Source organism: Phoenix dactylifera, chromosome 5 (genome assembly GCF_051530095.1).
Source record: "Phoenix dactylifera cultivar Ajwa chromosome 5, Ajwa_hap1_PhDact_Kaust_v1.1, whole genome shotgun sequence".
NCBI lineage: Eukaryota > Viridiplantae > Streptophyta > Magnoliopsida > Arecales > Arecaceae > Phoenix > Phoenix dactylifera.
The window spans coordinates 36,993,526-37,019,695 of record NC_143194.1 but is presented as its reverse complement, the minus strand read 5'-3'; the positions used below and the strand labels follow the sequence as shown (position 1 = coordinate 37,019,695).

General features: G+C 38.3%; 1 protein-coding gene and 1 pseudogene across 4 annotated transcripts; one reads left to right on the top strand and one right to left on the bottom strand.

Annotated features, from left to right (window-relative positions):
* The first annotated feature begins 1,510 nt into the window (after positions 1–1,510).
* Positions 1,511–12,385, top strand: LOC103711941 (endoribonuclease Dicer homolog 3a-like; annotated as a pseudogene). Its single transcript, XR_016395582.1, has 5 exons — positions 1,511–1,652; positions 1,761–2,070; positions 4,346–4,563; positions 4,668–5,650; positions 11,970–12,385. The product of XR_016395582.1 is annotated as an endoribonuclease Dicer homolog 3a-like (transcript).
* Positions 12,386–12,535: 150 nt separating this feature from the next.
* LOC103711942 ((S)-coclaurine N-methyltransferase-like) lies at positions 12,536–22,116 on the bottom strand. 3 transcript variants are annotated; one of them, XM_008798272.6, is made up of 8 exons: positions 21,825–22,116; positions 20,201–20,309; positions 17,361–17,603; positions 14,974–15,073; positions 14,773–14,883; positions 14,359–14,442; positions 13,988–14,046; positions 12,536–12,934 (listed from the first exon to the last, which is right to left on the bottom strand). In XM_008798272.6, the coding sequence occupies exons 1-8, from the start codon at positions 22,009–22,011 to the stop codon at positions 12,742–12,744; spliced, it is 1,086 nt and encodes a 361-aa protein (XP_008796494.3). In that variant the 5' UTR covers positions 22,012–22,116; the 3' UTR covers positions 12,536–12,741. The 3 variants fall into 3 exon arrangements, with proteins under 3 accessions (XP_008796494.3, XP_008796495.3, XP_008796496.3); XM_008798273.6 differs by having other exon boundaries at positions 17,361–17,585; XM_008798274.6 differs by lacking the exon at positions 17,361–17,603.
* Between the last annotated feature and the right edge of the window lie 4,054 nt (positions 22,117–26,170).

Sequence of the window (26,170 nt, the reverse complement as noted above, 5' to 3'; positions counted from 1 at the left end):
GAATATTTTCTGTTTCTGTTTTAGAGTTCCTATTTAGTTTATGTTTCTTAGTTTGTTCCAGCTTCCTATTTCAGAGTTCTACTTTAGCTAGGACTCTAATTCAGCAGGGTATTTCTGTAAACCCTGTTAATAATGTTTAGGGTATGGAGTGGCCTATAAAAGGGCTGTCACGTTTTAGAGAGGATTTTTTTTGGCCGTCAATAAAAAAAATCTGTTTCAGAGAGTTTCTGAAAACTCTGAGTTTTCTGAATTTTCCTGGTTCAACGTTGGTTGAATCCAATCTTCAACGCTTTCACTGCGTCACATAGCAATGTCGCTGAAAGAATTAAAGCATCAAGGCAGCGAATGTCCAATGGGCATGAAAAGATCTGCTTCTTTGTAGATGACCATGGTCTAATCTGTGCCAGTGAGGTATTACAATAGCCATATTTAGCTGTTAACTTGTTATTATATGCAATACTGTAATTTTCATCCCTATTTTTCTTTTTGAGCATTAGAGTGGTTATGCCACCTTTCAGGTTTTAACCTGGAAGCTTGCCCCATTGCATGCACTGGGAAGAGGGGTGCCAACTAGCAGACCAAAGTCCTAAGGGCAAGGTTTTGAACACCAGTGGGACGGACGGGTGTCCCACTGTCCTGAGTGTTAGGATGGGGCAAGTTCGAAAATGAACGAGGCAGGACAGAACATTCACCGTCTTGAGTGTCAGGACGCTTCCACAAGGAAACCAGGACAGCCTCTCTTTCTCTCTCGCGCTCTCTCTCTCTTTTTCTCTCTCCCGTTCTCTCTCTCCCCTCCTCTCTACTGTATCGGTATAGGACCGGCACAGCACGACGCGGGGCCATACCAACCTATGCTGCCGAGCAACCGGTACGGGGCCCAGTACTGGCACGGCAAAGGTTGCACCCCATGGTCCATGGCAGATCATACAAACAGGGGAGAAGACCTGAATTGTACAAGATGTCTAATCTACTTTCTTAACCTACGAGATTTTTCTTTTTTCTTTTGTTTTTTATGGAGGAAATTCTTAAACGAATAATTGATTGATATTGCTAGCAAATTCCATTGTCCTCAAGCATCTTAAAGGTGATAGCAACGCCCTAGACAATTGACTTGCACAATGCAAGCTAGGGTATTGTGCGCCCATTCAAATTGTTGAAATTTGTCTTTAATTTATTATTAATTGATTTGTTTTTAGTTGTTTCAATGCGTCAGACCCTTTAAATTGAGATTGATACTTGTGCTTTTTTGCTTCTTTAATTGAGTTGCTGTTCTGTTGACTGGTTCACCATGACTGCTGGGCAACTTTTTTCCTTAAATAGGACTACCAGGCAACTTTTGTGAGACTTGCCTTTGATTTCTTATGGTTGCTCTCAATTCTCTGTGCAATGCTTATGATTTGATAAATTTGTTTTGTAGGTTGCTGCTAAATAAGTTCTGATAAATATGTACTTGCTGAGAAACATCTAACAAAGAAATCTATTATTTGATATCATTAAAAGCAAGCACTGTATGACGGACATTACTTTAAATAGGAACCCTGATGCCCTTCCATGCAAGCTAGCTAGCAATGAGGATATAGATGCATGTTCTGTTGAGTCAACTGGTGCAAGAGTAAAAGCAGATTCCAGTGTCAGTCTTGTCTTTAAATATTGTGAAAAGATCCCCAGAGATATATACACAACATTTTTCTTGATAACCAAGGCAACCATTTTTAAGCTTTTTTTTTCCTGTTTTGATTTGTTTTGTTTTGCTTGCTAAGCTCTTTTTATGGTCTTTGTTGGCACAAAATGTTCTTGTTGCAGCTATTTGACTCCAAAACCAGTTTTGAAATTCACACTGTGTAGTGGGTTGGGTCCTATGAGTGCACATTGACTTTACTTCCCAGTGCTGCATTTCAGACATTGGTGGGCCCAGTTCATTGAAATTCTCATGTGGCAAAGCAGTTGGTATGCCTGGTTGCATGCAAAAAGCTGCATCAATTGGGAGTTCTTAATTATCATCTTGTTGAAGAGTTTTGAAATTGCACAAGATAAAAAAATATGAGGAAAAAGGAACTGTTGCAGGGGCTGGTAAGGGATCTCTTATGATGCATTTGTGATGATAATAAGAGATAGAAATCTATTTGTTATCAACCCATTTGTTTTCACTACCATTCTTGGCAATTATTAAGGCACTTATGCAAATTTCTCGATTTATTATTTGATTAAGTATACTTTAGAGCACTATCTAGATTTGATAATGCATCTCTTAGCATTTATGCATTTAGTAAAGTATAAATTAGATTAAACATTCTTTTTTTTTAATGTAGGGTCTTTAATATGCAAGGATCTGAATTAATTGGATGAAGCTTCTTATGCCCCGAGGTACGCCATACTAGACGGTACGAGGCATATCGTACCGTACCAGTTCGGTATTGGTATCTGGTACGGATGGCGTATCGACACTCAGTGCGCCCAAAAATTTTCATACTATACCGTACTGACATTATACTAGTGTGGCACCGGTACGGGGTCCGGTACCGAAACGGCAAACCTTGTTATGCTCTTCTGTAATCTTTTTTATATTATCTTGTGCAGAATTGCATCATGTATAATCTATTACTTTACACTTAAAGTGTTGGGTAGGCAAAAAAGAAGAAAGTATTGGTTTGCAGAACCACTCAGGCATTGGCTAGCATCTTCATGACTAAGTTCCAGAAAAAATGATACCTATGCTAATGAGGTTATTTTCTACACTTGCTGATACCAGCATAAGCATTTTAAATCTAGCATTGAAGAACAGTTGGTGATCACTTATGGAAGGCATGTATTCTGTGCTAAAAAATTTTAGGTATCATCTTTATTTCATATGAAAATACATAGGCTGTTATTGGACTCTGTAGATGAAGGATACCAATGGCAGAAGCAATGGTATTATCTCCACATATTGGGTGTAACTGGCAATGGGATCTAGACTTCATGTCCTTCAGCCCAAAAAATGATACTAAACCACTGATCCAGTAATATTTTTGGACAATTATAACCAACATATTTATCCTATTTATTATGGTATAGAAAGCTGACCCTTTTTCTTTGCAATTAAGGTTTAGTTCACCAAGGCACACAGAATATCACCATCATGGAGATGGGACTTGATGAAGCATCAAATGGTTTAACCTATATGGGTTTATAGAATTTACCCATATTATGCCAAGGCCATAATGACAATTTTGTTAAAAATTTCGGTAAGATTAGCTTTACTTTCTTCTTCATATGTTGATTTCTGTATACGTCATTGCCTCATTAATGGTCTCTTTAAATTCATAAATGAGGTTTACTTTTAGATGAATGAAGTTATTATTGAATTCACATGTGGAAGTATGAACTTTAAAGTTATAAATCAAAAACTGAAATTGAAAGGAACTATTTTGAGTGAAAGAATCCATTGGTTTCATGATGATTTCAAATCTGTCTGTAATAATTGCATCTCTTAGAGAATGCTGAAAAGGTTCTGCCAATTATATATTTTATCTATTAATGCAATATGTTGTGAACTTATGTTCTAGTTCTTGATAGTTGATATTCATCGGTTGTCAAAATTTTGGTGTAACCACAGATCTGGTGTGTCCTTTTCTTGTGTTAACTGATGAGGAGAGTACTTTAGCTTGAGAAAGATTGCAAGGCAAATAACATAATCTACGAAATAGATTGAAGAGAAAAGCATGGATCAGTGTCCTGTATGGCCAGTGTAAGAAACAGTGGGGACTTCATATGGCTGAAACCCATCTTCCACATTGAACTTATCGAGAACCAAGTTAGTATTTGTGAGTTCAACTTCTAATAAGTCCTTTCATTATATACTTACTTTCTTAATGTGATTTAGGTCACTTGTCAAGAGTAAGATATCTTGATGCACTTTTATCAAGAAATCATCAAAGTAAAAGGAGTGCCGGCGGGTTTAGGTCATGTGGCATGTTTAACTCTTTATCCAAAGACATCTTTGAATCCTCAATAACTTGGCTTGAATCATATGCTTGACATTTGTCTAATAATATTATTAGGATCTTCCAACATTTATGTGCAAATTATGAATAGAACTTTGCAATGTATAGTCTTCAAAGAAAAAAGAAATTGATTCAAATTCCTTCAATATTTAAAAAATGTTTCAGAAATTAGATAGGATGAATTACAGGTAATGCACAGATCGGCTAGTTATTTTTTATGCTTTCTCTGAAATATTTGAAGTGCACATACCAGCAACAGTTTGTGCAATAAAGGGATTATTCAAGCAATTTAATGTTTTTCTTTACCTATGACTTGTTCTAAGTATTCAAAAAAGTAACCTCCTTCTGAATTTTGTTGGAAGGATCAACAAAAAGGAAAGAGCTACATGGGGCAAGGATGGTTTGTGCTATGTCTGGAACTTGGGCACATGAAAAAGCTGGTGTAACTTTTACTTTTTGTTCCTCTCGTTGATGGGATACTGGATGAAGATGTTGCTTCTGTGTAAATGGATCTTGGTTGATAAGATGGTTGAGGCCTCCATTTTTCCCCTGTGGACCTATTCAGTTGGATATGGAACAGGTATCTCTATTGCTAAATGGATTTGATTGATTTCATTTTATAAGTTGTTTTCCTCTCTGCTTTCATGTTGTTTGACCTAGTCATTTGGTCATCTTTCATGTCAGGTGGAACAAGCAAAGCTCTTCCCAAGAGATTTTCTTCAATCAATTGCTTGGCAAGTTAATTTTAAGATCTAAATCATCCAAGAACCATGGGAATTCTTACGAAAGGAAGATGACAAATCATTATGGAGCACTCTATACATGTATTTGCTTTTACCATTGGAAAATTCATCTAATCAAGATCATTAAGTTATACAAGTGAATCAATGCAACTGCTTCAATCGTAAGATTTATGTGAAATGGGTACACCTGAGGCCAAGGTTCGCAATCTCAGTACCGGGTATTATATCAGTACCTTATTGGTTTGGCTTGGTACGGTACAGTATACCTTTGTGCCGAAATAGCTCTCCAACCATGTTTCCCAATTTTTATCTCAGTACGCCTCGGTATGAGCCGGTACGCACCTCGGTATGCCTCGGTGCAGGTCGGTACAGGGTGGTATGCCTCGGTATGGGCAATATGGAGCTTGTACTAACTTGAAGGTGTGTTTCGTACCAATTTTCTGCCAGACGATACGGTACGCCCGTATTGGGCAGTACGGCAGACCATGCCTGAGGTTGATGCTGTGAATCAGATATTAATCAATTGGCTAATAAGGTTGCAAACCTTCAGAGCTTTAAATATATGGTAGTGATTGCAATCCATGCAGGAAAGATTTATTATATTCTTGACATGGTAATTGGTCCATGTGCTGTTAGTCCATTTGATGGGACATTGGGACTAATGACAAATCAGTGAAACTACCATCAGAATTTTGTACATTTTTGAATACTTTAATAAGAAGCAGGTCAGTTGACTATTTCACTGTTTGACATATTGTAATGTTATGTATTATATATAGCTGCTGATTGCCTTTATGCTATTTCAACTGAACTAATTATACTGACTGTATAAGTACTGTATTGTGCTTTGGCATCCAGGTCAGCCATGATTGCTGCTAAAGCACAGCCACGGTCCACACAACCTTCTATGTTTGAAGTATGAAGGTTAGTCATTCTACTTTCAGAAACATCCCATCCTTGGTCAACTTATTTTTGCAATGTTTGTCATCTGAAAAAAAATATATATTGCTTAAATAAGTTTATTACATGGTTACTTTGTAATGGCAAAGAGGTCAAGTAAAAAATATTGATGAGAGCTTTTTAGGTCTTTATATATACGCATATGTATGTATGTGTATATGATGTATGTGATGTATATGTATTTATATGCATATATCCTCTTTGGAGCTAATGGCATAGACATTCTGATATATTTGAAAGTGCAGAGCTTCCAACATTTTGTGCTCTAACTTTTATTTGTAAGGCTATGATATCTTTTCCTTTCCATGCTGCAATATCCATCATTTCACACCTGCAGCTGCACATATGTGGAGTCTAGTTAACCTTAGGAAAATTATATAGTAGCTTATTTTACTTACACAACAACATAAGAATCTTTCAGTATGTTGCCCACCATTTGTTCTCTGAGTCTTTGTACATACTGTTGTATAGAGCATTTATTCCAGCCTTATTGTTGTGTCTTGCCTGCTAGGATGGTTCACATTTTCACACTTTGATGAAAATCAAATTCATTCCAAACACTTGCTCATATTTCATGGTATGTCTTCACCTCATCACCTGAGACCACCATGGAGCTTCATAAACCTATTCTGATTGATCAAAACTATTTATGGCTTGGGATGAGATATTTGCGCTTGCGATAATCAATTTGCTGGTGCTCTATGATTATGGTGGCAATCTCATGCTGGTCTCTATTATCGGAAAAATATGATGCAACCCCATCTTGGTCTAATACACTTATTGAACAGTGTTTGTTCACTTTGAGCTACTAAGTGGGAACAGGTCTTTGTTCTCTCATATGAGCATTGATTTTGCACATGTTTAATGATGGCCTTGCTGAGAATGTCATATGATGCTTTCTTTAGACTCTGTCCTACATGATTATTGCTAGTCGTGATGCTTTCTTTATTGGCAGGATGATAGTTGCTAGTCATGGTGCTTCAAACCTTCCATTTTCTTCAATCAAAAGCATCATTTCATTCGTTTGTTCAATGAAGATGGCTTTTGTGTCTCCAAGGCATTTATTTCCCTCTATTTTGCACATTTTCATGACAATGACTGCAGTCTTTCCTTTGATTAGTCATGCCTTTTCAACTGATGCGCTCACCATTGACATGCTAATAAAGTTTCTTCTGAAGCTAATGAGAAGGCTGTCAGAAGACAACCTAGTCTTTTGAGCTACAGTGGCTGCTCACATTTTGTCGGGAACCTCTAAAACTTACATAGAGCATCTGATCATTGATGGGAGCTTGTCTTGCACACATGTAATTCTTCATTTTTCTTATCCCTCCTGTCATTCATCTAGGCTGATATGGTTCTGGACTGCTGTTCCACTTCACACTAGTCAGCTTTCCACCTATGGCTTCTTCTTCTTTGGTGATTACACCACTTGAGTGAGCAAAAAACAATACGTCTCCAATTCTAGCTCTAAGGTTTAGTATTATGCAGGGGCCCACCTATGATGTATTCTAGTCTCAATGCCTCGTCTTGAAGTTGCTACCATATTTATTATCCACTTTCACTTTATGTAACTATAGTTATGTTAAAATTGTTAGAAGTCAGGCTCTTATGAGCAAATGAACCTTAATTGTTTTATCTCTCACCCTTATTATTAACTATATCGGTGCAGTAGGCAACTCACTAGCTTCATGAAAGATATAATATTGCTCAGTTTTAGTATCTATGAGAATAACTCTTGATACCATATCCATCATGAGATTGGAGTGTGGCTGTTCAGAATTCCACTGTAGATTGCCATATATGGTGTTACATTAGTGTAGTTCTGTGTTTATACATTGTGTTAACCTTCTATGAAATTCATGTTAAAATGGGCCATGGCCTATCGTATATATTAGGTTATTTCTAAGAACTTGTTTGGTTGGTCCAATATTGGTTGTGTGCTGAGTAGACCTAGGATACCCATATAGGGCTAAGAAACCCGACTAATACCTTTTAGCTAGACTTTTTTGGTGAGGTCCTAGATCATTACAAATCATGTCAGAGTGGACCTGGCCCATGGCCTGTATGAACTAAAGGAAATGCAGCATGGATTCGTTTGGGACTAACCATGGGCTGATCTTGATGTTTCTAATTGGATTTTATTGGATTTGGTTATTAGACCTTTATCTTGGCAAGGATGCTAGGGCTTAAATAGAAGTATGATAAGCTCACTAAGCCCACCAGGCCACAACGGGTTTCGAGACCAAACCTCCGTTACCTGGTGGCTCTGGACCACGTCCCATGCACGCAAACCACAGCGTCGAAATCGTTGGGAGCAAGAGGCAATTCAACAACGAGCCATGCACGTGGAGAGGGAGTCTGCTGCGATGGAGCTGGAGCGGGAGGAAGACTGGGCTCCGCTGATGGTTCCTTTGCGAAGACGGGGGAAGCGGAAAGACGTCCGGAACTGGGAGCAGAAGAGAGATTCACGATGAGCCATGCACAAAGCTTTGACGCGAGGACGTGGGAAGCGGGAAGCGGTTCGCCGAAGTGACAGCCCATCTTTCGCTAGTCAATTATCAGGGGGTCATGCTAGGAGAATTAATGAGAGTGTTGAGAAGGGGAGCGAGGCAAGTAGAGAGTTCTATTGTTCGGTGTACCGTGGTTTGCTCTCACCCAAAGTAGAGCTATGGAATATAATCTCTCTCTCTTCGCTCGACTCCTTCTTCTCTGGTTGGGACCTATCAGAGTATGTGAGAATTTGTGTAGGCGTGTATTTATTTTTACATTGATAATGTTCTAAGGAGGTCTTTGAGTACTACTTACATGAGGTCAAGGAATCTAATAACACCTTGTGGCTAGCTTTTTTGGGTGAGGTCCTAGGTCATTTCATTATTGCTCATTGACTAATGGCTCAATCTTCAAGTTCTGAATTATTGGTTCACAAAATGGAACCAACATTAATTCTTCCAAATGTCTGGTATCTACTTATTGGCTCGATCCTTGTATTGGTTTTCGTTATTTTATACAAGCTGCAGCCACATGTTGTCCCTTATAAATAGTGGATGGCATTTGAATTAGTGGCAAACCAGAACTTACAGAGCTGTGCAACATCCCCTTCTTACCACCTAATGTTTATAATTTCTGTTGCAAATGATGTGGCATCCAAAAAAATCAGACAAGCCACAAAATCATGTTCGCATGCCTCCCGAGCTTTTAGTTCCCATTCATGTACCAATAGATGTTTTAAAATCATTCTACTTGCTGCCTTCCTTGATATACTGAATGGAATCCTTGATGTTAGCCAGCCAACAAAGGAACGAAATTGCTTTTTATCCTAGAAATACTTGTATATCAAGTTTCCTTGTATGTTATTGGTTAATTGGAGTATTGCTGTGCTTTAATACTATTGTTTTGGTGGTGTCAATTCAGCATTATGGAAATTTTGTTCTCATATATTGTAAGCAATTACGACACCAAGATTTTGCAAGGACTTCTCCTTGGAGCATCTAGAACTATTAGGAGACTATATTTTAGCATGCAGTAAGCTGCTGTCTCTTTATGAAATTTCCTAACAAGCACAAGGGTCAGTTATCTTCCTGCAAGTCCCAAGTAATCTGTAATGCTGCACTTCATAGACTGGGAACAAAATGCATTGTACAGGACCTATTCACCTACAGGTATTTGGATGTGTTTCACAGAGGATGTGTTAGAAGATTGTGCAGATTTGAGAAAACATGTACTTGTGGCACAAATATTTGTATTTTGTTTCAAAATTCTTGCTTTAGATGAGGAAGAAAAATGAAAAGGAAAGAGGAAAGGAAATGTTGATTTTATAGTTGATGAAGCTTGGAACAGTATCCAGGATAGATAGACTAAATTGCTTCTCTCTAGTATAACTTTAGTACATTATTTATTATTTTATATATGGGTAAATATTTCAGGACAGCTGGTCCCCTAGACTTAAAAGTACCCATGAATCTGATGCATTGATGTTTGTGTATCTGTGCGTGTTACTGATTGTGAGATTGGAATTAGTGTTCTATCGTGCTTCATTATGATGCAACCGCCCATGTTAATGGGTTTTGTTATTTCATGATTGACAATTCTGCTTTCTCATCATAATTTCGCTTCAAGAGTTACTTGACCTGAAGCCTTCATATAACTGAGTGTTTTTAGCCACATTAGGTCATATCTAGTCATTTATTACTGTATCTGGCACCAAATACTAGATTTGCACTATCTCTGCATCTTCTTCCATGTAATCACATCAGTTTTGACCTTCTTTTTGATGGACTTGTCCAATTGATATTTGTAAAACCTTCACTTCTGAACTGACCATGAATATATCTTCTTTTGGAGCACTCAAGGTGCTATATAATATAACTGACAACATGAATGAGGATCCTCGATGCATGAATAAAACATAATATTGGTCAAAAATGTATTACCAGGTTGAACTGTAGGCAAGAAAGTCAGATAATTAGTTATTACAGGAAAATGGTCATTGAGAGATAAGGCTAGCAATACTCTTGCAACCTTTCTGTTGAGACTTGTAAGCGTATGAATATATTTAGCATCAAGAATTCCAACTTAGCTAAAGTATTAGGTTTATACTAATCACGGTAAATTGATCACGCTCTAGATTTGCTATTTTTTGCCAGAAGTAGTAGTACAGCCCAGTTTCACATTATAAAATTTTCCTGGTGTCTGTCCTTAACATATTGATTTTCCACAGGGTTAGATACCGCACCCCACACCCCCCCCCCCCCCCCCCCCCCCCCCCGGCGTTCATTGGTTGTCCCTGGACAGCATACTTTACACCCTGCCCCTTGCAGATGCAGAAATGAAAATTCTGAAGTTCCAAAGAAAATTATTTAGGAGACTGAAGATAAATCTATTATGATTAGGAAGGCTTGTGACAAAGGACACAGATGGACATGTACTAAAACAATGTCTGACTGTATTGAGGCTCTGATAGGAGCATCTCTTTGAATGCCATAAAGATATTGATCCAGGGGAATTATTTTTGGAGTTGGCTATAAATACCTACAAAGTGATCGTATTAAGATAACCATGTGTCATCAAGAAGGAGCCAGTCTTCTGGATCCTATTTTGCCATTAGTTCCTGCTCGGGCTCAAATGCACTTGAGCTTTCTTTTCTGGAGACGTATGTCCATGTCATCTCAAATAAATCATAAGCATGCTTGCACTTATATTTTGATTTCATCATCTTAGTTTGACTAATCAGCCATCTTGACGTCGTGAACACTATTGTGCTCATGTTATTTTCATATCATCCTTGGAGACCAACTTTTGATCCATCCAGTAAAAGATTGCCTTTACAACATATTTTATTAAAATTGATTACCAACATTTATGGAAATTGATTACCTTCATGATGGTAGCTGACAAGCTCACAGGGCATATCTCCACCCATTTGGCCTTGCTTTTTACCCTCTTAAAGACATCCTTACCAGTCTCTTCATCTTTCTATAGTAGATCAAAGATACTATAAGTGACTACTTTGTGTTATCTTTCTATAAATTGCACCTCTCGTGTCCTTAATTAGATTGACAGATTTTAGATATATTTTCTTTTCTACATCCTTACTTAACTCCAATTTAATTCTCACTCACTCCTGCACTTTAGGTGCCCAACAATAGTCATAAGAATGACCGCTTCTTTTTGTCACATGCAGAAGATTATCTGTTAAAGACAATAATTGAGTAACATCAAAACAATTTAAGTCCGCCATATGGAGTTGTTCTGTCCAATTAAGGGGCTGTTTGGTTGCCCGAGTTTTCCTAAAATAGATAACCATAAAATAAAATTATCGGTAAAATATATTTTTATAAAAAGACGGAAACCTGTTTTTCATAAAACTTGATTTTTTAGGATTTATGAGCAGTCAGTTTTGGCAAAATAGGTTCAATGGAAAAGAACCAAACAACAATTTCTATAAAACTCATTCATTTGTAAGCTTGTTTATAAAATCTTTCAACAAACAGCCCCTAAAGTTATACACAGTAAGATGGTCTGCAATTTTTGGCCTGAAGATTTATTTACGCTTCATATAGAAATGTTTGGTTAAAAAGAAAGTTCCAGTATAATGCATACTTGTAATTTCTTTGCTTGGTTATATGGTTCGTGGTAGCTTTGATGACAGGATTTGAGTACAGAATGCATTTTTCTAGAGTTAGGCATGCAAGCAATTCTGCACATCAATTACAAGTGATGCATTCGGTCTGTTATTTCTTAGAAATTGAGTTAATTGGGTATGTTAACTGGTTTACTTTTGCAGTGCTTTTGACAGTTAACATGCGAAGAGGAGGACCATAAACTGTGCTGTATCAGCTCTGCAAAAGATCGCAGTCACCAATGCATAGCTTTAAATCAACAGAGCAGAAACCAAGGTTAGTTAGATAGATTAAAGATCAAGGTGCTAATTCACTTTCTTTTGTGGGTAATTTTGACAGGCTATCCAGTTGCATGTTTGTACTATAAATTATTATGATTTAGTGGGGTAATTTCTTTTTTCATTAATATCCCTGCTTGCATCTATAGGATCTGCTAGATGCTTGGCTGGTAGGAGCTTCCAGCTATAGTTCCAATTAAACTGTTTGGTGTTTGTTTTGCTCATTAGCTTATTTGAAGAAGATGGCATTCTTCAGGTTGCCCCTTCTGTAAATGTATTTGTGGGGCTGGAGATAGAGGCTTCATTTGGTATGTGTCTTGTCTTTCAAATTTCATGATCTGGTATCTGCGCAATATGTACATATGACCACACCATCACCTATGGGAATCCAACACCCTCTCTGAATTGCACCTGCAAGTTCACAAAATTCACTAGTTCTGCATAGTACAAAGTTATTTAGGATGTTATCAAGTTCGAAATCACTAGCATTATTTTGCCGATCGTACATTATATTTTTCATCATTCATAAATGTCCGATTTAAGCCACCAATTTCTACCCAACCACAAAGGATAACAGAAATGTTCCCAAATAATACAAATATCAGAAACAAAGGTACATGGAGGGCCAATAAGTTTGCCATGGAAAGCTTTTGCATCTTTATTTCTTTTTAAATAGGTATAATGTGATCATCCACTCTTCTCCATTATTATACCCAAAGAGTTCTGCCACAGCAAGGAAGAATGTCCGCCAATAAGCAATCCACTTAGTAGCTGAATCATTCCCATAAGTAGTCTCAAAAATTGGCCTTACGGAAGCCAGGCTCCGATCCATTCTCTTAAGCCATTCTTCACTGCAAGACAATTTCAACCATAGGTTCACTCACAATAATATCAGCCAACATTTCTTACAAATGTTTCAAATCTTGTAGACACTTTTTTCCGAAAAGAAAGAAATATGAGAATCAATTGCGATGTGATTCTCAATCTCATTTTTGTAAGACATATAGATCACAAACACTAAAAAGAATCTCAATAGTCATATGCTAGCCAGCTATAAATCTATTGTGGTTATCACTACATAACTAGCAGCAACTTTTATCAGGAAGCAATAGTAGGTAAATTTAGGAAAGATTGGTTTCCTTTGTTATCATATCAAAGTTTATCCAAAGATCTTTTTTTCCCAAACGACACATATTTTGCATTATGAAAATCAATGAAGTGCCAGTCCATTAATATACCATTTGTCCAGCCTTTTCGTTATTACTTTGATATGATAGCAAACTGCTTGAAATAATCCAAAGCAGTGACATTGGTCCTGACAGAATTTCTTCTATGGAGGCGTGATTGACATTATCCACCTGGCTGTTTCTTAACACTTGAATTCACCTCATAATGAAAGGGCTCTGGCAAATCAATCTCCAGGAAAAAATCCACAATATGACCATATCAACTCTCTCCATGGTTTTGACCATGCATCAGAAGTTCTATTTACTCTAAAAATCAGTTTTGATTCATCAGTTGATGGGGCAAAACTGCTCCTCTGATAGTTTTGTATACTTCCTTTGATTTTATTATCATATTCTGATTTACTTCTTTTAAATGTAAGATGTGCAGCAAGAGAGACTTAAGGCAAATTATTGTCAGGTTATTTTTCTACTTCACTATGTGTCACCCTAATCGCATAATATCTCATTGCTTAACTCTAGTTTGATATGTGAGCTCAATTTACAACTGTTAGTTGTCCTTGGCAAACTTCTTTATGAAAAAAAAAAAAAAACTTGGATACATCCTATTTGGCGTATTTTAGATTATGGGTCCCAGGATTTATTATGAGTTGTGTTTGCTGCTACTTTAATATTTATACGCATACTGGCATTTGGCAGTAATTTTTGTTACAGACATACCTTGTCCTTGCATAGTGTGTCCCGTTGACCAACCAATGATTGACTACGGTGACATCATCCTACATAATTTAAACTGAAGATTAGCACGTGAATAATGAATAACTGTAGTTCTGGAAGAGCTATATCAATTGGTCACATTGCAGTAGCTGTGCATCTTATACATAATTGATTAAATCCATCTGCTAGATATCAGTTATAGCCATGCTGGGCCTAGGGTACATGTCAATAAAACTTTCCATGCACCGCCTCTTTAGAGGAACTAGAAACTTCCCATGTCAATAATTCGACAAGAAACTAGAAACATTGCACATTGATCTCTTTAGAGGAACCAAGTCAAAGCATCATCTGACTAATCTGAGGAACCAATTAACCTGAAAATAGAGAAGTAGGTTTGCAGAAGGCATCGTCCCTCCAGCGAAGAAGTATCTTGTAATCCAGTCATCTTCATTTTTGTCCTGCATGAGAAAGACATTCAGAAAACCAAAGTAATGATTCACAAGAAAGAATATGATAGGTAAGAATTTTGATTTCAAAATCACCTTAAGCAAGATTAAATCCTTTTAAACAAAAGATGGCCCGTTCTGGTTTTGAGAAAAGATGCAAAACAGAAGTCTCTGACTACGTTTTCCAAAAGAAAAATAAGCTTATGAAAACAGCTTATTTTTCTGACAATACTATTCCACATGAAAACTTGTCAGTTCTTTCAATTTCATTCCATCAGATAGCATAAACATGCCATCAAGCAGGAAATTCTGTGACAATGCACGAGTTTGAAGCAAGCATACCTCAAAGTGGTAAGGAAATGTTTTGTGGCAGAAGTGATGAACGAATAGTAGGCTGTCCTGCTTCATCCACTTCGATATCTTCTTAAGAAGCTCTTTATAGTTCTTCATGTGCTGCAGAAGGAGATGAAGCTGAGAAGTTCAAGCCCAAACAATACATCAAGAAATTTCAAACTTCATAAAAAGAAGCAAGAGTTTACATACTTCAAACATCTCTATTGATATAACTCGGTCAAAAGTAGCCAGCATTTCAAATTTGCTAATATCTGCTACAATAACCTCTACATTGAACAGCTGAAGGTCCCTGTAGGAGGAAATTAAGTAGCATTGCATACTGAAAACCCATTTATAAAAGTATATAAAGTAACATAGCTCCTATAATGTTCACCTAATCTCTCATAGTAGACATGCTCTCATATATGTTCATCTAATTTCTCATAGCAGACATGCTATTGTAAAGTGTTAACCAGTAAAATTTTACATCTGTTTCTGAGTTCATCCTAGATCAGGATACAGGTGATTTAGAAAATGCCATCCAACAACTCCATCTAAATTGGCACAGCATTTTGTTAGGACCTACTACAAATTATTTGTTATCTTAAATTCGTTAAAAATAAACTATAAAGAGATAAATGAAATCCAAAATACTTTAAGACAAAGGTTGAAGGGGACATGTGCTTATGAAAAGTCATGATCCCACATGCCACAAAATTTTGCAAGGTAAAAGGGCAACAGTAAAGCCAGCATTGTTATCTGGGCCACAATGTCAGGTGATAACAAGTCTGTGCATGATGACAAACAATGCAGATATAAGAATGCCAAGGTCAATTTGGGCAAAACAAAAATAAAGACGGAAATTTGTATGATTATAAAACAAAGAGGTGATTAAGAATTGATCACGATGGTATCGTTACAGAGTGGGAATAGTCCCACGTCAATCATCGTAAGGAACTCTGGTTGGTCTCAGTACACATGGATCCATACTCCTACTAGCTCAATCTTTTCGGTTGGATTTTATCATAGTATCAGAGCCAGTTGTCTCTTCTCTTTGCCTATCAATCACCCTCTACACTCCTATTTTCCATGTGTGGCCCTTCTTTGAGTTACATCCTACAGGTTCTCCATATGAGAGGAAGAGTTGGAAAGTGGGAACAATCCCACATTGGGTCCATCCACCTACTAGCTTAAGCTTTTGGGTTGAATTTTATCATGTATCACCAAAAGAAATATAATCTAAAAGAGACCCATCTACTAGCTTAAGCTTTTGGATTGGATTTTATTAGGTATCAGCAAACGAAACAAAGGCTGGAAGAGGCAATAGCTCAAGCAAGGAGATAGAAAAAGGAGGATCCTAAAACGAAGATTTGGAGAGGAAATGTAATCTAAATTGAAGCTTTGAATTAAGAACTTCAAATATGTGCATTGACTGTGGACACAAACCTTGACAAGCACAGATGGTGCAGAAGAACTCATAAGTTTAACACCGAATGACTGGAAATATACTCACTTAGCTTATTATTCTGAGAAAGAGTGAAATTTATGAAATAGGATCCTTGAAGAATAAGTGTTTATGTCCGGATTCAGTTTGAAATGATCAATTTCATCTGATATATAGTTTATATTGAAGGACATTCCCGCAGAAGCAACTCTTTGCAAGAAACAATGAGCAAAAAATTCAATAATATAAGTAAACTAAGTGATTTTGCTTCAATTTGATTAGATCCCCCGATCCATTGGAGATAATCGCCTAAAAAAGGATCGCCTGTATTTACGAAAAGGTTGCTTGGATATATCCATTAGTTATTTCTTATCTCTAAAATTCTATTTCTATATCCATTTCAGATCTGACTGATCAGTAGATCTAGATAAAATCTCCCTCATAAAGGAAGAGGAGCGCGTTGGCGCGTCTCTCTTCGCTTGTTGGCACTCTACTCGTAGCCGTCAAAGTCTGCTGAAAAACGGAAGAGCGTGCTAACACACTAGGCCCCAACCCCCAATTCCAAACAAAAGCTTTGATTTGACAAAGTTTCGTGTAGGGAGAGAATAGGAACTAATAATGATGGTTCAAGGTTTTGCCCTTATTAAATTTAATAAATTATTAATAAATAATTATAATATAATCATAATATAATAATTATATATAATATAAATATAATTACTAAATAATATTTTTATACCAACCTTTTAATAGTTTCTGGGATTCAGAGATCAAAAAAGTTCAAGGTATTTGTATACTAAACTTTCATTCTAAATTTTTTAAAGGAAAAAAAAAAAGATATGTTATCAAAATAGTTCTAGTTATAAAACAAAAAAATGAAGGAACTTGAAAAAGTAAACTCATTTTCTTATTTGAATTGAGGAAGGTAAAAATTTATAAACCGAATGTAAATGTAAGATATTCATATATATATATATAAACATAAACAGCATGCTTTAACCAATCTGTTTTTAGTCAGTTTGGTGGGATAGTTGAATCAGTGGATCAAATAAAATGCACATGCATATACAACATTATAAACAGCTAGGTAATATGATAATTGCTTAGGATGGCATTTTTCTACTCTGCAAAAAAACATGATGCTACGATTTACCTACACTGCTCCTCTATATAAGCTTTTTGCGTTGTTGAATTGCATATCCCTGTAATACTGCAATTTTGATATTTCTTTGCAATGTATATAGAAAGGGATCCCCAACCACATCCTAGATCAAGGATAGATTGCCCATCTTTAACTTGTGCATTCTCACAATATAGCTCCAGCATTGCATTTTCAGCATCTTCCAGTGTGCTTGACTTGTCTTGGAAGTAACAGCAGCTACAAGTAATTGAAACGCTATATATTTTGACATATTAAAGTTAAAGGATCAAGATGCAAATGAAAATTTGCAAAACTAATGGATGCAGATTAACACAATTAACAAGCAAGATGAATAATCACGTTCCTTTCAACATAATCAGATGGAGATAAAGAAGAATTAATAAATAGAAGAACTTCATACTTTGAAGTGCCAAAACCTAAGTCAGTTATTATGCTTCACATAACTTTTGATATAAGCAGTTCATATGAATTGTCCAGCAGTGAGCACCATATATTGAATGGATATGTTTGAAGATTTAGATCAACCTGAATACTTATAATGCAAAGGCCAAAAATATAAACTAGAATATTCAACTTTTATCTTGGACTCTCTGTTCAAATCTACTTTTTGAAACAATAAATTTGCGAAATATGTTGTTTCTCGTACTGGAGGGCTGGGAACAAGTTTCCAACCCACAAAAGCTTGCTTTATTTGGATTTTTTGTGTGACAATATTTACAGAAATTCAAGAATACTTGCAACAAGGTTCTTTTAATTGCATCAATACCATATAGGTTTTTTTTTTTCTTCTTTGAGGAAAGAGGGTATGTTTTTTCAGAAATGTCAATTATATTGCACATTAAATATCTATACATGCATGGTCTGTACAATCACAAGAAATGTATGCAAGATAGTAGATGTTGCACAGGAAAGTAGTAGACTTGGATTTCAATCCTCGCAGCCAAGACCAGGAGGGGGGGCAGGGTGGGAGAGAGAGCAGGGAACCTGGGTACCAAAGAAATAAAGAACCAAGGCAATCTAGAAAATGTTTCAACAATTTTTTTACCTTGAATGTAGAAAGCTATCAGAAATCCACTTAATAGGTGATGAAAGTATATCTAGAAAAACAGGATACATGGATTAAGATAGGAAAAAGTAGATATAGTTGTTCCTGTTTTACGTTGATTTTCTCGATAGTAATGGGAGAAACAAAAGGAGCTTGACTGTAGAGTTATGAAGCATGGGAAACCAACCAAAATTCAGAAGCAGGTGCAGCAACTCAAGTGAAAGGTTACAGATGCTGAGACTTGGTCAACTCTTGAAGTAGTTGATTTACTTGTATGACTTTTCTGGAAAAGGTACAAACTAGGGTTCAGCAGTTTCATCTAATGAAAGTCAAAGATGCAGCAAAAGCACTTCCAATCTGACCTTGTTAGTATCAAGGTCAAATCTTCCACAAATTTATAGTCATGTTAAATAATGACATGAAGTGGACAAAAGTCAGCTCAAAAGCAGCACCAACCATGTCATTGCTGTCAGTAGACTCGCAAGAATCTAAAATGTGAGCCAACTAGAAGACTGAAGCAGATAAAATAGGCAGTTATCCTAGACCCCTTTTCGATAAATAGCAGCTAATCTGATTCCAGCTACCAAATGTTGAACAGAGAGCAAACAATTGTCAGGTAGCTCACCACTGCTGTTTAAATGTTTTATAGTAAGTCCACTGCATCTATGGATACGCTTGTAAAATGTGGCTGCAGAAACCACTCAGTCTAATGAATTCACGCATATATATCAAGTCTATTATTTCACACAATCTCACATAAAAATAACATTAGCAATATCTGATCTTCAATTCTAAAAGTGCATGTATTAACTAGATGAAATTCACAAGGAATGCTCTGTACATTTCTAGTTTCCAGAATGGGAGAGAACTATCACTGCAGAAACAGTGATTGTCAACTGATCAAGGTTGGCAGTCCTAGTTGATAATGGTGCCATACCTAAAATAATGGGCCTTTGTAATAAAATGATAGACTCCCACCTAAAATACTTAAAATAGGCATAATAACTAAGACTAGCCTCTGCATATTTTTATATGATTAATAAAGGATTCCATCATGCAGCAATTGCCATGCAGATCTTAATCAGATATTTTGTGGACCAACATGCACAACCAGGGACAAGACCAAGTTTCATTTTTATGTTGATGTAGTTTATAAAATCACATATGCCACTGGCAGTTTTTGTAGGAATGTCCTGGCTAACCGCAAATAGTTTATGGAAGTCAAAAGGCCACTTAATTACTCCATGGAATAGAAGTAAAGTGCCCTTTATAATTTGCAAACAGTTATAAATTTAGAAGTTGCAACTTTTTACTACGACAACCAAGATACGCGGTACCGACTGTACCGACGTACCGGTGGACATCGGTACCGGTACGGTACTAAACCTAACCGAGCCGAACCGGTACTGTACCGATGGGGCTAAAAGCCAAAAAAAAATGGAGCCGGTACGGACTGGTCGGTTCGGTCCGGTACCAAGTCGGTATGGGTCGGTACCGAGTCGGTACCGGTCGGTACGGGCCAGTACGGTTCGGTACCGAAATATGTAGCTGTACCGTACCGGTAGGGTCCGGTACTGGCCCGTATCAACCGGTACGGCAAACCATGACGACAACTAAGACAAAAGATTCTGCATTCCCTATAACCAATGTTGCAATAGCCATTTATTATTTTCAACTATTAGATAAATTTAATGCAACTATGAGTTATCACAGGATACCAGCATATAAATATTGCATGAGATTAATGAAATAAAGTACTATAGTTACAACAGATAGAACTGTGGACCTGTATTTGAGATTCTTTCCTAGCACCAGCTTGAAAAATGAGGTAGGTAGCTCATAATGCTGGGAATTGGCTTTATCAGTTTCCACAGCTATAGGCATATCTTGGAGAGCTGTTAAAGCAATAAAATTTCAGAAAGCAGCTCTAGTGAAAGAGCAGCACTATAAGTCGAGATAAAATAAATACATTGCTCTGTATAAAGCGTGAGAAAAAGAAGGCATGTGCTATTCCACTAGAGAACTAGAAAATTGTATCCATGGATGCCAACAGCAAAATTTACTGTTTCAGTGACTTTGTGAGCAAAGAATGTAAAGTAAATTGTTCGGTATCTGGCGCGCCTTATGCCAAGTAAAATGTCCTAAGAAGTAGCTAAACCGCCAATTGAAACATAAGTTATCACAATCCAGAACCTCATCCAAAAAAGCTAGCCAAAAGGTATTATTTGAATTTCTTGACTTTATATAAGTACTCAAGGTCTATCCAGTGCATAGCCAATATGGGACTAAACACATATTTGCATGGATCTTCACATACCCCCCTCTCCCATTTAAGCTCTAGCATCTGCGCCAAGCTAAAGGCTCAAATACATTTAAACACAAGCACCACAATCGGCCCATGGTTAGCTCCAAAAAGCTTGTGCTGCAATATTCTCTAGTCTACATAGGCTATGGATCGGATTCGCTCTAATACCATTTTGTCACAACCTATGGCCTCACCCAAAAAGACTAGCGAGTAGGTATTATTTGAATTTTTTGGCTCTATATAAGTATCCAAAATTTAATCAGTGCATAGCCGATGTGAGACTAAACATACGTTCGCACGGATCCCCACATAAATAAGAACACTAGGAATTACCCAGAAGAAAAAAGAAATAGTGATTCAGAAAGCAAATAAAATGAACATGACAGAAGTGAAAGACAGTTTCAATGTGGATGATAAACAGGCATCCTTCCCGCAATTATGTTACATGGGATTATCCACTTACAAAATTGTCCCTAAAGTCTACATAAGATTTAATTTTTATGAAGTTACTGTTTATGCAAGTCTTTTTGCCATTTTAACGACAAAAACTACTCTTCATGCCCATTGCGTTTGCATAAGGTTCTTTTTCATGCTCCCATGCTCGTCCTGTCACAACCACATCGATGGAGAACAAATTCAAACACCAGCTTGCAAGAATAGAATTGCTTCCAATCTCTGGTGGCACAAAGCTTGAAGGACTTGACTGACATTAATCGCATCTTCGTCCGTTTTGGATGGGTCTTCTCTTCATTCTTTTTCTCCCCAGTCCCCACAATGAATTCACGCCATCATAGACTCCTTGAAGGAGATATCAATGAATTTTAAGTCGTCATCCTGTTGAGCCTAAGCCCGTCTTTATCTATCCCTCTTTCTCTTATCTTGCTGTCGTTTGGCACGGATTATTTCTCCAACCTTACAGCGATAACGAACAAGAGGACAAAAAAAAAAAGGCGAAATAGAGGACAACATTTGCTAATAAAATAATTCCGGCACCATGATTGGGAACAGGCGACGTTTGCGCTCTCGAGTAGTGTGAGATCTTTCCGTATGGTTAAAGAAGTGGATTACAATCGAAGAAGAGAATTTGAGATAAGTGGCGGCTTACAGCATTTGAAGTCGAGGAGGCGGGCGAGTTGGAGGTCGGCGGAGGGGAGGTAGCTAGAGCGGAGGCGGCTGGCGAGGAGCAAGCGCGTGAGACGCCGGACCACCGCGTCCGGGAGGAGGTTGCGCTCCAGCGACGCCACCGCCATCCGCACCGCCGCTTCGTACGGCATCCTGACCAATGCCTCCATCCCCTTCTCTCCTCTTCCCGAGTTACGACGTCAATGGTACTTGGCTTCTCCCAGTACAGGAACCCGTTCATCCCCGGCCGAATTGGATCGGATAAATATCGTTCCGAATTTATTTTTACATTTGGACCTTTTTAAATATAAATAAAAATTTAAATATTTAACTAATATTCACATCTATATTTATATTTATTAAAAAATAAATATCGATATGGATAAATAGCTATCCGAATATTCGATTCTATTTGTAATCTTATTTAAGTTTATCTAGCATTCATAAATTTTTTAAAAAAATAAATGGCTACATTAACATGCTATTTACTTAATTTATCATCCACTTAGTAATATAAAGTTTAATACCCGATTTATATCCATAATTATATTTGTACTTTTAGATCTGATTTGTATTTATATCCATTTAAAATGAATATGGATATAAATTTTTGCATGCAACTACCATCCATATCAATATTTGTATTCTTCAAATAAAATAAATATGGGTATGGATATGCTAGTATCCGATCCGATTGTTGCTCTAATTTTCAGTCCTCGATGAGGCCTTGCTTACCACCAACCACAAATTGGACTCTAACAAGGGGTCAAGAGTTGAACTGGAGCCAAAAAAATCTGAAATTTTTCTTAAAAAATAATAAAAAGAAATAAAAATATATATATTCAATTAATAATTTTTTAATTCAATGATGAAGAAATATTGATACAGCTCGGAACTAATCTTTACTGATAAGACGAATCAACTGATGAACGCTCACCACCTAGCTGCTGACTGACCATTCAAAGCTTGCCACATAGCCGACTCAAAAAACGTGTGAATAAATATTTCAAACTTTCTACATAGTTGGCAATAACTTGACCATGATTGCTAACTATTTTCTAACAAACACGATACCCGAGCAAATCGTATGACCAATAAACGAGGGTGAGATTCACGAGCGCGATATGCAGTTTGTTGCGCTATACATTGCGTTTCCAGAGGCCTTTCATATAAGTTCTTTTTTAACTCTCTTGCGCTGCCTCTCAGTTACTCTCAAGCCTCCTCCTATTCTCTAAGAGTTGTGTTTGATTATATATTAGAAGATCCCTGCCAGACATGCTCCAATAGGTGGGCTTCTTTATTTTTGATATTTCAAGTCGAAGCCAGCATCGAAGCATTATCTGAAACCATTAATCTAACTCATAGGTGCTCAACATCAGGATCACCGCCGATCGAGCACAATGGCCACCGAAACATTGTTCAAGAGACGTATAACAATTCCATCCGATCTCTCTTATCCGAACAATAAATGAGCCAAGATCTTCGACGACCCAACAGTTCATTATCTGGTTCGGACTAGTTCCCAGTGGCAACATATATATTCTATAAAAATATTATAATTCAAAATAAAAATTGAAAAATTCATTGCACCACCAGAAAAATCAAGTATAATTGATGGAATTTTTAATAATTTAAGAGTATTATCATTCTACTTTATACACCCTTGCAGGTAGTTTCTTTTTCTCAGTCCAAAAAAAGGAAATAACAAAAGCACCTTTTCTTAAAATATAATCGATGAAAAAATATATATATATGGCCGTTCAACTTCTCCTCCTGTATATTGCAAAGTGCAGGCTTGCGTATATCCTGTATTTCTTGTAATGAGTAAGAAGTGATTCTTTTCATATCCACATAAATCAGCTCAAGCATGCAAATCAATAATAATAATAATAATAATAATAATAATAATAATATAAATAAAAGCAGCAGTAATAATAGCAGTGGAGTAGAAAGTGACTGCTATTGATTTATTCGAGCATTTACAAGAGTTTTTAAAATAGCAGCATTTACGAGAGGAGTAGTTGTACAGGACCATGACTTTTAAAATAGCCAGGACCACAATTTGTGTATTATATTTGTAATTCAGGGAGATGGGGGGTTGCTCTCTGTCTGTCTATTCACGTGAACATGGACCAGGACCACACATGTGGCTTCTAATTTTTCTTCTTCTTTTTTTTTTTTGGGGTAAATAAGGGGCTTTCAAATATCAACAGCAGAATTGGCTTTCATCTGCACCTACCATCAATAAATTGTAACAAGACATAGACACAACAACATCATTTGTCTCCAACAGATTTCAATAATCCTCATTTATATGGCATGGGATCTATTTGTATCAATTATGATGATTGTTGCTGGAAATTGGACCCGGGGGCCGCCGCGAAGCCGGAGAAGGAGGAGCTCCGCTGCTACAGGGGGCGGACGGCGGTGCGCCGGCCGGCTGCGTCCTCCACCGTGGGGCGTGGGAGCGTCCGAAGAGGGGTGGTGCGTCCAGTCCTGTCCTGTCCTGCAAAAAAGCCGGTGGCCGGGCTCCCCGGCGCCGGCCCTCCGATGCCTAAGTCAGAGGGGGCAAGTATGTGGAGAGAGCGGGGAGGAGAGTATGTGGAGAAGATACAGAGGATATCAGGATAAGATCAAGAAGATGAAAGGGATGATGTCATCAATTGTGTCTGTGCTTCCTCCCACCCCGTCCCGGAGGGTTCAGTCCGGGGAGTTTTTGTTAGGGGTTTCTCAGAGTCCGTCCTCCTCCTCTTCCCCCCCAGGCTTCCTTTTATAAAAGGATTTGGTTACCTGGGAGGTGACAGGAGGTTTGTCCTGTTCTGTGATAATTGGGCACGATTTAGCCCATTAATGGCGTAGTGGAGAACGGGACCGGATCAGACCGGAACCAGGGAGTTGTCACGGTCGATCGGACCTGTTGGAGTTGTTGAACCGCCGGCCGTGGTGGGCCTGGGGTCCATGGATGGTAAGTGCATTTATTACCGAATGAACCGGCGGTCAGGTAGAGCCATACGCTCTGATGGTTCAGTGATCCGGAGATCGTCTTGGGCCGTGTTCATTAAATGACTGAGTGCATCGGAGACTTGAGGGAGTCTCGTGCATTAATGGCAGGTCGTGGCGAATGCCTGCGAAGATCTTATGCCTTGATGGCTTAGAGATAACGGCAGGTTGCAAGCTGTAAGAGTTGTCAAGTCACTTGGACTTTAGGCGGAGGTTAAACATTAAGGCATCGGCTCGGCAGGGGTACCGAGCCGAGCTGGTCGCCCAATGGGGCGCCCTGTGGCGGGGCCGCTTTGAGTACTCCTGGTCGGCGCTCTTTAGGCGAGCACCTTCTAGCAGAGCGCCTCTATTCGGCGCTTTTTGCCCCCTGGTCGGCATCCCTTGGCCGAGCATCCCTACTTTGATTATTTTGGCTGGGCGCCTCTTCTTGGCGCTCTCTCTGGTCGGCATCCCTTGGCCGAGCAGTTCTCTGGTCGGCACACCTTGGCCGAGCAGCTTTCCGGTCGGCGCTCTTTGGCCGAGCGCCTCCGTGGATGTATGACTTGGGGTTTTTCCCCCAACACTACCCCCCGACTTCCGAGTTCCAGTTGGCTACCAGCTGGAGCGCGGGAAGTAGATTTAGTTGGGTCATTACGAATTCCGAAAATTTCGATTTACTGCGCGTTTTGAATTATCGGAAGCTTCGAGGTGCCTTTAATAGGCGGCGTCTCTTCCTTTCCGAAAAGCCTCATTATTGGGACACTTTTTGCGAAGCGTCCTCGCGTCGTGGGCTCATGATGGGGCCGCACGATCTTCGATTGCGGACGCCTTTCCGCACGATCCGATGGGGCGCTTCGATGTTCGAAGCGCTAGCCCTAATTAAATGCGTCGTTCTGTCTTTTAGACCGACACGTGTTATCATCTAACCGGGACGCAGCGTTTTCTTCGCTGATCCGGGCCGTTGGGGAGGTCTATATAAACTCTCCCCCGGCCCCCTGTCCTCTTTCTATTGCTTTCTGCTTCCAGCTTCCTATTCTTCCAGTCTTCCTCAGACCGAAGTCCCTTTTCTCCGGCATCTTCCCCAGGTCCCCCTTCTTTTTGACTTCTCTCTCTTGCAATGGGTTCTTTGCCTAGTGAAGTAGTGTCCACCATGAGTGTCCTGGAAGTCGAGATGACCGAAGAGTGGTTTTTTCCTCTTCACGGGTTCCGTTTGGAACCCGCCAGGCGAAGGGATCGGATAACCGATCCTCCGGTGGGCCGGATCGGAGTGCACTTGGAGTCACTCTAGGCCGGCCTCCGGTTTCCTCTTCACAGCTTCGTGAATGAGTTGCTGGCGGTATGCCAGTTGGT

Bases quoted from the DNA above. Each gene is read 5' to 3' on its own strand.
- LOC103711942 (XM_008798272.6), bottom strand. From the start codon at position 22,011: ATGGAGGCATTGGTCAGGATGCCGTACGAAGCGGCGGTGCGGATGGCG. The intron at 17,604-20,200 runs GTCCACAGTTCT...CAAAATATATAG, and splicing joins GGAAAGAATCTCAAATACAG to CGTTTCAATTACTTGTAGCT. The intron at 15,074-17,360 runs GTAAATCGTAGC...TTCCTCCTACAG, and splicing joins TATATAGAGGAGCAGTGTAG to GGACCTTCAGCTGTTCAATG.